The following is an 11,755-nucleotide window of genomic DNA, read 5'->3' as shown; positions in this document are numbered from 1 at the left end:
GCAGAAAATAAATTAATTTTCAGCATGGTGCTTAATTCCACAATATTGGAAGATGAAAGATACACTGTTAATTAAAATATGAAAAAATAACTTGTAACATGTCAGCAATTGCCCCTGGAGTTAACAGTCCATCAAATATACAGAAAAGAAGATTATTTATACTTAGAATTTGGAAGTACAGCTCTTTAATATTCAAAGAGATATATAAGAAGTAGAAAACGTGCTGCCATTCTCCTATAGTTATGTCGCTCAAGGGCTTTGAACCAGATTTATTTAATGAATTTTTATAGCTGTTCATCTCCACAGTGGCTATGCCCTATCTCCCCTATCAGTCCTGCCCAGTCAGGTTAGAGCATGATGGAAACTGTAATTCAAGGCATCTGAGAGGCACCAGACTGGTATAAGGCTGACACAGTGAAGTTATTCAAGATTTAATAGTTTTTGGCCTGATATTTAAGTTGTATCAGCTCAGCCCAACTGGATCAATGGAAGTTAGTTTAGGAGAGACCTGCCCAGGATTACAGTGAAATACACAGGTTTTGATTAAACAGTATGTTTAGCCTAGTTACTGAATTAACCCGTTTTGTAACTTTCTACAATACCCAGCTCCATCCACTGACTGAAAGGCAGTCTGTTCACACACACACTGTCACACCTAAAATCTAACATTAAAATTAATCAAACATATCATATTGTGCAAATCTGATCACTAGGTTTATAACAGACCTGGCTTTTCTTTTATTCGGATAATGTAAACGTTGCCCACTCCTCTAACAGTCCTGGACCATTTACCAAAATGTGATAGCAATTTCTGTAAAAATAACATTAAAAGTACAACATGCAAGTGAACTACACCAGTAACATTAAAAGGAAGCCAACTGTTCTAGGGACACGTAACTAACCAAATACAGCTAGTTAAGCACGCAGCATGAATACAGCCACTAAGGAAGCGCTTTTGAAAATTCACGCTTTGTATGTTGGGCGGTTTTTAATGTCCATGAAATTATACTTCTTAAAAATCATAGGCAGGCAAAATAATTTTAAAAGTACAAAGGCAGGGGTGGAATTCTAAGATTATGTATTCAGATCTAAATAATCTCCTGAAATTAATGGATTAATTGTATTTCTGGGTAGTTTTCCCACTGAACTCGAGCTTGGCTCCCTCCTACAAGAAATTCCCAACAGCAATGATGCCCTTGTCCTCAAAGCTGATTGGTGGGTTGGTAGGGAAGACAACAGCCATTGGGTGGCCTTCTTCCTAATCACATGTCTACTTCCTCCCTGAACTATATCAACACTGGAGGAGCCACTAGCTTCTGTCAAGCTGTAATTGTGTGTTGCTTGCTCTCCAGGTGATCCTTACTTGGAGAACACCATGGCTTCTCAAGTATGTCAGAATTTCCATGCTGAGTGTGAGGCTGCCATAAATCCATTGGTAAACCTGGAGCTGCATACTAGTTATGCATACCAGTCTATGGTAAGGATCTTCTTTTCAAATCTGTTATTTCTTTAGTTATGTGATGGAATAGAATTATGAAGACCAGGCTCAGGGAGATAAGCGTGATCTTAGTTCACCGCAGGAGCGTGGGAACTTCAAGAGGATGAGGCTGGTACCTCCCTGAGGAATTCACGGTGTTGTGGCTGGTTGGCTTGGGAGCTGGAGTTCAGTCTGGGGAGATTCTTTCTAAAGGTTGTAGCTACTAAACACAGCTGAACTGATTTTGCATTGTCTCTTGGAGTTCTTTGGGCTAAACCTGACATCAATCTCCCCAGACTCAACCCCAGCTCCCAAGCCAGCCAGCCACAACACCGTGAATTCCTCAGGGAGGTGCCAGCCTCATCCTCTTGAACTTCCCATGCTCCTGAGGTGAACTAAGAACACGCTTATCTCCCTGAGCCTGGCCTTCAGAATTCCATTCCATCACAAGTTAGGAACTCATGTTTGCATGCTTCTTATGCAAGCTTGTATATCTGTTATACAAGTGAGCTGCAATCTGGAGTAGGTACAGAATGCTGTTTGACCCAAATAGGGTTGAATAAGAGTGGTATAAGATGCCACTAATGAGAAGGATCTTAGATAATAAAATAGTTGCAGTTACATAGATTATGTTAAAAGTAAACACTCCAGAGATGTAGTGAAAACCTGAACCTTTGGACAATTCAGAAGTGCTAAATAAATGATTCTCTGTAGAAGTCACAGACAGAATTATTTTGGCTGAATTAATGTTTAATGGGACTACCATTTCCTTGCAAGAAAAAAAAATGTCTTTGGGTTTAGAGTACACAGACTCTACTCTTTCACCAAAAAAAAAAAAAAAAAAATTACTGTACAATCTTGATCTCCTCATGGTTTCCTTGGTGCTTATGTTCCATGCCCCATTTGACTTCATATTTCTACATGTTCTCAAAATTAAATAGAACGCTTTGTGTGTGTGTGTGCACATGTGCACTTTCAAGTCAGTCTTGACTCCTGGTGACTGCTTGGACAAGTCCCCACAGTTTTCTTGGCAATGTTTTTGAGAGTGGCTTGATCTTGCCCCCTTCCTAGGGTTGAGAGAGAGGGACTGGTCCACATTTACCAAGCCCGCTTTGTGAATAAGGCAGGACTAGAACTCACAATCTCCCGGATTCTAACCTGGTGCCTTTAACCACTACACCAAACTGGCTCTACAAATAGAAAGCTAGTATACTACGAAACATCAACTGCAAACATCATTTTTATCTAGGGACGTGCTGGTCCCACATAGATTTTAGAGGCACTCTGAGATGGGTAAGTTGCAGTTCAGTGCTTGGTTTGGACATGTGCCCACCTATCCAGAAAAAAGCCAGAATTGGGTGATGTTTGACAACTAGAAGAGAGAACAAAGCAGAGCCTCCTTGGCTTTACTACTAGGAAATGGATGCTTTGTTACAGACCATGCTTTCCATGAAGTTTAAATGCTTTCAATGGCAAGGTTGGGAAATCTTTGCTTTTAATTCTCTCACCGATAAACCAGCTGACCCTCCCCATGAAAAGAATTGGTATTCTTCACAAACAGGGGCTGTGATCTGGATCTCATGCTTCTCTTTGGAAATCTTAGTTTAATGACTTCCTGGGGATTGTGATGGGAACTGGTAGGCCTTCAAACTGGCCAAAGGTCTACTTTCTGTTTGAACTCTGAAGGTCTAATGCTGCCTTTGCTTCATCTCTAACAAGACACTTGTTAAAGGTTTCAGCAAATTTTAGCTGCTCTTCTTCAGGCTTAGGGATTAATCAGAGTTAAGCCTGGATAGAAAACTGTAGGCTACGTAGGGAAGTCAAGAAATATCCCGGAAAAGGACAATAGTAAATCTCCATAACACCACCAAGAGAACTGCATGGATGTATCAGGCTCAACTCATGAGTGTCTCAGCTACAGATTGCTCTTGGCTTGAATGTATTTTGAAGTTTGCTCCTGCTAAAAGCAAGCATAGGGCTCAGTGTTTCAAATGCTGGAAAGGAACAGAAGGTCTTGTTCACAAGGTAAAAATATCTTTGGTTTGCTCAGGTCTGAGCCCAGCAGTAGAACTGAATTTAGCTGTTTAAGCCTTTGATGGAACCTTGTGATCAAAAACTGCTGGCTTCAGACACCTCACACTGCTCTAACAATAGCAAATGGCTTTTCCCCCCCACTCTGGTAGGCTTGCCATTTTGACCGTGATGATGTAGCCCTGTGTCATGTTGCTGAGTTCCTGAGAAAACAATCACAGAAAGCCTGGGAGCAAGCAGAGAAGTTTTTAAAATACCAGAACAAAAGGGGAGGTCGAGCGGTCCTACAGGACATCAAGGTGAGGATAGGTTGCTACAAGAAAAGGGTCTGTAGTTCAGGGTTGTAGATGATGAAGGAACTGTGAGTCCATCTTGGTTCATGCTTCCTGCTAAGATGTGACAGTTTAGCTTAGCATAGCTGGGGGCAAACGTTTGGTAGAAAGGACCATTATTTAGGGAAGAAGGTTGTAATGGGTGGGCCTCTGATTCCAAGGGGGTCCCATCCTTTGAGCACAGCTGATATTTTATGGAAGGGAGATTGGGTGTATTATTTTTTTTTTAAAAAAAACAAGACTTAAATTTGCTTTAGAGCATATTCTGTGAGTTTTATGCTGTTTCCTAACTCAAATCCTACTCCCAGTTTTACTGGGAGAGAGCTACAAAAAGCTTCCAAAACAGAAGGTTGCTCAACACTGGATTAACAATATGTGGAAAGCTAGAAATTGTGATTTGCAAACCACAACCCACCTAATATGTACCTAGACTATGGCTTGTTCATCAAACTGTGATTAAACTAAGCCATAATTTAGTATAGTATGTGATCTAGCCAATGGTGGATGACTCTATTGACTATAAGTTTTATTGTATTTCCATATGGTCCTGTGCTTTTCAGTACTGTCTGGTTAATAATTTCTGAGAGTGAACAAGCTACTGTATGCTCTTTGTTTTTCCACTCATTTCCTGGGTTGAGAGGATGTGGATAGAAAGCCGACAGGTGTCTGAAAGCTTTTAAACACAGACATTAAACCTATCTTGAAGCTTGGTTATCCAAATATACTTTACAATTCTGCAGAAGCCAGAGCAAGATGACTGGGGAAATAGCTTGGATGTCCTACAGAAAGCCCTACAACTGGAAAAGAATGTGAACCAATCCCTGTTGCAACTCCACAAACTGGCCAAGGAGAAAGAAGATCCCCATGTGAGTCTTTATAGCAGGAGTTTCTGAATGCTGCCTTCTAGGATCAGGAAGCCAATATAACAATATGCAGTAACTATAACTAAGCAAGATTCCTTTGCTTAGACTTCCTCCAGCCCACATCTTTAGCAACACTGGAATGACAAAGTGATGCTTCATCTATAACAAGACTGGGGGTTTTGTACCAGTACCAATACTAGACTTAACTTACTGGTCAAAAGTGACCTCTAAAAGTAGAGGCTGGACTTTATCTTTAAGGGTTTTGTGGGTTTTACGGGGGGTAAACAGATGCCTTAGATTACTGCAAGTCTTAAGTCACTTATTTTGCTTTTTAGCCCTTAAACTTCAAAACATGCAGAAATGGGGAGAAAGGTGAACACCTTTAGGAACTGCAGAAAAAGATGCTGGTGACTCCATGCCACCCCTGAGCTGTCTATTTTGCAGCTCTACAGGGTTGAGGATAGCTTTGGGAAATAAGTGATCCAACCATTCTTATTCACACTGTATTACATGAAGGAGCACAAGAGGACTTCTCTCTTCCAAACATCAGCCCTGGAAGAACTTGAGGATGTGATGGATTTAAAAAAAAAAAAAAAAAGCAGGGAAGGCTTAAGTGGGTAAAAGCAGTCATTTTTTTTGTCCTACGATCCCAAAAGGCAAGAGATGAAAAGGCTGCAGTTATGACGTAAAGTGGAAAAAATAGAGTAACCCTAACTATAAACAGTTTTAAAAGTTACAGTAGGATCCATGTTGGATGCAAGAGATTATGCACAATCAGTGTAAAAAATTAAGGCCAAGAACAAAGATAGCAATATCTCTTTGGAATGAGTTTTCAAATATGAAGTTTAAAAGCTTAAGTGTGAGAATGTGAGGTGTGTGAGGAAACAGTGATACAAATGCTTGGAGTCTGGCCTCCCGCTTTATGCTATAAAATCTAAAAGACATCTTCAAAACAAGCCACATAGATTATGGCTGGTCCACAAATGCAAACCATAATGTGCTTCAATTATGGAGTCATGAGTTGTAGATCCTAACTAAGGTTGGGGCTTAACATGTCCCTTAAAATACTGCCTATGCGAAAATGTAAGAGTTTCAGGGGTTTACTTTAAACTTTGATATTGATTTGGAAGATGATCAGAGTAGCGGAGCTGTACCCAATTCTAAATCTAGTTCCCTCAATAAATCATAAGAGTTGATCCAGAAATGGAGGTATCAGTTTATCTTGATGATCTGCAAGGGGAACTTGGATTTTGGTAATCACAAATATTTACCCTTCTTTCCTCCCCGCTCCCCCTCCTCAAAAGCTCTGTGCCTTCTTGGAGTCTGAATACCTGGAGGAGCAAGTGAAGACCATCAAGGGGCTGGGGGACCATCTCACCAACCTGAAGCGCCTGGGGTTGCCCCAGAATGGCATAGGGGAATACCTCTTCAACAAGCTCACTTTACAGGACAGCAGCTGAATCTCCTTTAATATGACCTGATATTTGGAATCAACAGTAAAAAATAAGCAAAGCTTTGATAAAAAAAAGAAAAATAAAAAAAGATGTCAGAAAAAAATGTCAGATTTCTTGGGATGCTAACTGGATGGCATTTTTGTCTCTCTATCCAGTCAACACAAACTTAACAGACTGAGTAAACCACATTTTAATTACCCGTGGCTAAGAAACTTAGTTCTCATATTTAGCCATCAGTTCTCAGATGTATTCAATAAAGAATGGAAATATTAAAACAATGGTTTTAATAGACAAGCGCTGAAAACAGTGAAGTGTGCACGTGTGGTTGTGATTGTGTGAAACCCTTACCTATAGTTTCTTTAGTTCTCTTAACTTGCACAACAGTCTAGACTAAAATGAAGCTGGGTAGTTTGGTGCATTGTGGGAGCCAAGCCATAGCTCTTTTATATGAATCAGGTCATCACATTAAACCACAATGTTCTTATTTGTTTGGGTATGGTGTGTTACATGAATTAATGACACAATCAACAGAACACAACTGCTAGGGAATTTCTGGCAGCCTGGCATTCTGACAAAACAGCCATCAGCAGACACATAGAAATAAGATCCATGTACATACAATTTAAAAGACACAATCAAAAGCCTAGGAAGAAATCAGCCTAAAAAACATCCCTTCCCAACAACCAACACCCAGATAAGCAAAAAACAGCAATCAGAGAGAAAACAATAATCAAGGGACCATCAAGTAAGAAATCACACCCCCATCAAGACTGGCAGGGCAAACTACTATATAGAAATAACAAATTCCACTCCCTCCTGCACTGATGATGTTATCTAGCCTGGTAACAAGATATCTGCAGGAAAAGAAGCTCAGAGAACACCAAGAATCCAATGGTTCAACCCTGACCTATATATTTCTCCTCTTTTGGAACTAGAGTTAAACATGTTGTATGAACCCAGCCACTGAATCCAAAGCAAGAGACAGGGTTTGGGTTCATGATAGGCCTGCGCAATACTTTGGATTTGAGTCAGAAGAGGAGCTTCAGAATTTATTTATATATCTATTTAGGCGGCTCACAATAGAAACAGAATACCAATACAGCAACATAAATAAAAATACAATAAGAGAAATAACACAATGGCCATCCAGACAACAACATCAATATAAAACAAAAGGTATCATTTCTAACAAGGGGAGGGGGTTTCCATCCATCCTACCCCAAGGCCTGGGAGAGCAACCAGGGATCTAAAGCCTTTCTGAGCACCATCAGGATGAGAACTGTCCAGCTCTCGGTGGGGGTGGCACTCATTACAGAGATCAGGCACTCAACAGAGAAGGCCCACTTCTTGGATCCTGAAAGATGACACTGTTTAATCGGGACGTGGAGTGTACCCACTCTGGTGCCTCTTAATGGCCAGGCAGAAACCTCAGGAGATAGGTGGTCCCTCAAATTTATGTGTTTATTTAATGTGCACACTGCCCAACTCTCAGCAACTCTGGGCGGTTCTCAAAGAAAAAAACACCGAAAAAATTACGACAGTACAATAGTAAAAACAAGGAACAAAAGTTGGCAAAAGACAGGCAACAACAAGAAGACCTACACAACCCAGAAGGAGGCTTCAATCACCTCGCCAAAGGCCCAAGCAAACAGCCAGGTCTTAAAGGCCCTCTGAAACACCAGTAGGGTGAGGACCACCCAGATCTAAGGGAACCTCATTCCAGAGGGTGCGCACTGTGACAAAGAAGCTGTGTTTCCGGAGTCGGGAGCACATCGTTTAATCAAAGGAACTTGGAGCGTGCCAACCGTGCTGTGTCCAGACAGGCAGATACTGTGGGAGACAGGCATTCCCTCAAGTAACCAGGCCCTATTCCGTGTTTATAGGTCACAACTGCATCCCAACCTTAATGTGACAGCGTGAATGCAGCATCTTCTACAGTGCATTAAAGCAATAACATCTTACTCCATGATTTCACAGCTGCTGTTAGAAAGCTTCTCCTCTACCCTTGTGATCTTGGAAGCATACACAGCTCTTTAAATGAGTTGTAGAGAAATGCTGCAGAAGGGCTCCCACATGACTTACAAGCTACTACATCGAAGTGAGAGCATTAACCCTTGCTTACACAATAGATTAGGTTAAAATGTAGCTGAGCAGTCTGTGGTTCAGTGGGTCATGTAAAAGCAACCTGTCTCTTAGGTTGAACCTGGTCATTAGGGCCTTACAAAAGGCCAGCAGGGTTGGGGTCATCCTAATCTCTGGAGAGAGAATATTCCATAGGGGGGTGCTATGGCAGAAAAGGCATTCCTGGACCGACAGGACCCAGAGCATTCCCATCCTGCCAGACTGGATCAGAGGGGTCGAAACTGGGAAAAGGTAACCCAGTCCCAAGCCATGAAGGGCTTTAAAGGTGACAACCAGCACCTTGAATTGCAGCCAGAAGCACACTCCAACCAGTGCAGCCCACAGGGTAGTGGTGTTACATCTGCCAAGTAACCAACACCATTTACTACCTGTGCAGCTGCATTCTGCACCAGTTAAAGCTTCCAAATGCTCTTCAAGGGCAGCCCCACATAGAGCACATTGGAGTAGCCAATACTTCTGCAATAGGCAGGACCCAGCATTGACAAGTCCAACGAGTGCATCACCTAGACAGCCTCTAGAGCAGGGTCTCTCAACCTTGGCAACTTTAAGATACATGGACTTCAACTCCCAGAATTCCCCAGCCAGCATCTTACAATTGCCAAGGTTGAGAAACCCTGCTCTAGAATGAAGGGTTTTTTTTATATCTTGTAAATAAATAAATAAACACATGAGTTGGGTCCATGCGTTGTTGTCCTGAGCTGCTGTTGAACTGTGGGCCTAGATGGGCTGAGAGTGGAGTGAGTGCAACTAATAAAAGTCTTGTTAAGCATGAAGCGTCCCTTCATTAAAAAAAAAAAAAACAGGGTTCCATGCTGGCAGAGTAATTTAATGTCTGGAGATACTGCACCATACCCAAACTATTACTTTTGAGAGACTGCCAAAATAGCACAGGGTCCAAGGGGGTGTTGAACTGAAGATGAAGAAAATAGAATGGGAAACAGTAATCACAGCCAAGGAGAGAGAAGAGTATTTGGGGAATGCAAAAGAGTGGAAGGCTGATGCTTACCCGTGCCAGCTGCTACAGTGAGTTGTGGTCAAGTTGCCCTAAAAATGGCTTCTTTTCTTGTCAAGAGAGTTAGCGAGCATGCGAGTAGCTCACTGTAACAACTGTGGCCTTTCCTTTTTTTTTTTTGTTAATATAATTTTAATTAAAGCTTTTAAACAAGAAGCTAAAAGTTAACACAAACTAATATAAAGTAAGGGAGAAGAAGAAAAAAAGAAAGAAATCAAAGAAAAAACAAAAAGTGCAAGAAAAGAAAAAAGTGAGGAAAAAATAGAAGACCAAGAGATACAGAAGTGGCTTCCAATATTCTTCACAGCAGTTAAACGTACAAATATAGTTTAACCTCTCTCTCTAATGGTACATCGTATTACTCTTTTTTCTATCATCTATCCCGTCGAATCATCAAAACCATAAATCACAAATTCATTTTTTTTCATTTTTACACAAAACGTCCAGAAGAGGCTTCCGGTTGAGAAGAGTTGCAGGTTCACCCAAAGCAGTGTTTCTCAACCTTAGCAACTTTAAGATGGGTGGACTTCAACTCCCAGAATTCCCCAGACAGCATGCTGGTTGGGGAATTCTGGGAGTTGAAGTCCACCCATCTTAAAGTTGCCAAAGTTGAAAAAACACTGATGCAAAGACTATAAAAAAGAGAGGGGCCAAGGGACATTTCTACCCAGTGCAGATCATTTCCATGGATAACTGAAGAGAGAGGACGGAAAGAGGAAGACCATATCCCACCAGCCCTAGAGTAACTGTCAGCCAGACTAATTAATCCCCTTAGTTAACTCTAAGTAGGAAGGGAATCTAGAAATAACAGTGCACACATTTAGCCAATACTATGGGCTGCCAGGATACCCAGAAATGGTTAAAATAGTCACACTTATCTGAAAGGCTGTACAGAAGTGAGCATGTTGGGGAAAGGAAACTGGCTTGTTAACTGCTGTAATAAATACTGTCTAAATTGCTTTCCATGCCTGAAGATGAAACCAGTAACCTGACTTATTTTGCAGATAAAAAGAGAAGCAAAAATCATAGGAAAGTATTCTGTGCTGTCTGTTGGATCATTTTTTTAATATGAATTTTATTAAAAGTTTTCAAAAGAACATAAAAACTAATAGAAACTTGAACAGAAATAAAGCAAATAAGAAAGAGAAAGAAAAGTGCAGAAAGAAAAGATAAAAAGAAATAGAAAGCAGCTTCCAATTTCCTTTGCAGCAGATATAAATATGATTACAAAATTATCTCTTACTCTATGATTACAAACTAAAGCTCACTTTTTTCTGTTATCCTTTTTTTTTTCTAATCATCAAATCCACAAATCATAAGTGCATTTTTTTTCTGTTTCATGCAAAAAGTCTATAAGGCGTTTCCAGTCAGCCACAAATGTAGATACTGTTTTTTTCTCTAATTAAAGAAGTCAATTTGTCCATCTCTGCAAGTTCCATCATCTTCACCAACCATTCTTCCATTGTGGGTAGTATCTAACTTTTCCACTTTTGAGCATATAGTAATCTTGTTCCAGTTGTCATATATAAGACCAAAGTTCCATGTTTTTTTTTCCCAGCTGTCTATTCATTAATCCCAAAAGAAAAGTCTCTGGTTTTAAATGTAAAACATGTCTTTAAAATCTTCTGAATTCGTGTATTTAGTTGTATCCAAAAGTTTTTGGCTTTTTTACATGTTCACCATACATGATAAAATGTCCCTTCATGTTATTCACTGTCTGTTGGATCATTCTGGAAAACCCACGAAGCCTTTGTGATGCGGGGTTAGCCAAAGCTATCAGGCAGAAAGTAAAAGAACAGGGTGGTGTGGACAAGTTTCAAAAGAAGCACTTTGAGATTAGCAATCTCACAGACAAATAATGGGCAAAGTGAAAAATGAAAAAGGAATACAGAGGAAATTTCTAACTGTTTATCTGCACTCCACTGCCTCTTGTGGTTAATAGAGTCTAAAGTGCTGAAGAGTCAGTACCACTGAAGCACATTTCCAGCATTCTTCCCATATGAAAGAAGCATCCGTTTTTCTACCTCATTCTCAGGGAGCTTGAGAATTTCTTCTGAATTGATCTTGGATCTTATGTCATTGTTGGAGGTGGACAAAATTGCTACTACTCATGATGTTATTTTCTGCACATATCCTTCCACTGCCATGCACATCCTTGCTGGTCACACTTTCTGCTCTGCCTAAAATCCCCATGATGGAATTTCCTTCTAATGTTTTCCCTTAAAATTTAGCAGAAGGCAGGGAGACTGCATACTACCAAAGAGAGGATGCTACCATGAAAGAAAAGATATTCACACACTCCTCTTGGCTGATTGTAATTAAAGAAATGCAGGAAACCCCATTCCACCCAGGAGTAATTCCTCTTTCCTTTGCAAGAAACTTTGAAAGCCAATTCTTTTTTGTTAAATGGAATGAGCACAGATAGAGGGAAAAAACCAAGCAAT

General features: G+C 40.5%; 1 protein-coding gene across 1 annotated transcript; it reads left to right on the top strand.

Annotated features, from left to right (window-relative positions):
* Window positions 1-1,375: 1,375 nt before the first annotated feature.
* On the top strand, window positions 1,376-6,163 carry LOC103057381 (ferritin heavy chain A-like). The gene is made up of 4 exons (XM_088133275.1): window positions 1,376-1,477; window positions 3,661-3,807; window positions 4,581-4,706; window positions 6,008-6,163. The coding sequence occupies exons 1-4, from the start codon at window positions 1,376-1,378 to the stop codon at window positions 6,161-6,163; spliced, it is 531 nt and encodes a 176-aa protein (XP_087989401.1).
* The last annotated feature ends 5,592 nt before the right edge of the window (window positions 6,164-11,755 follow it).

The sequence above is a fragment of the Python bivittatus genome, unplaced genomic scaffold (genome assembly GCF_059951505.1).
Source record: "Python bivittatus isolate LINGU-HERP-01145 unplaced genomic scaffold, Pbiv_v1 ctg000070_np1212, whole genome shotgun sequence".
Lineage (NCBI taxonomy): Eukaryota > Metazoa > Chordata > Lepidosauria > Squamata > Pythonidae > Python > Python bivittatus.
Note: the sequence above shows the minus strand (reverse complement) of the source record. Positions and strands in the feature narration are given on the sequence as shown.

Excerpts from the sequence above, each read along its gene's own strand:
- LOC103057381 (XM_088133275.1), top strand. The coding sequence starts at position 1,376 with ATGGCTTCTCAAGTATGTCAGAATTTCCATGCTGAGTGTGAGGCTGCC. Across the intron at positions 1,478-3,660 it reads GTTATGCATACCAGTCTATG|GCTTGCCATTTTGACCGTGA; the intron begins GTAAGGATCTTC and ends CCACTCTGGTAG. Across the intron at positions 4,707-6,007 it reads AGGAGAAAGAAGATCCCCAT|CTCTGTGCCTTCTTGGAGTC; the intron begins GTGAGTCTTTAT and ends CCTCCTCAAAAG.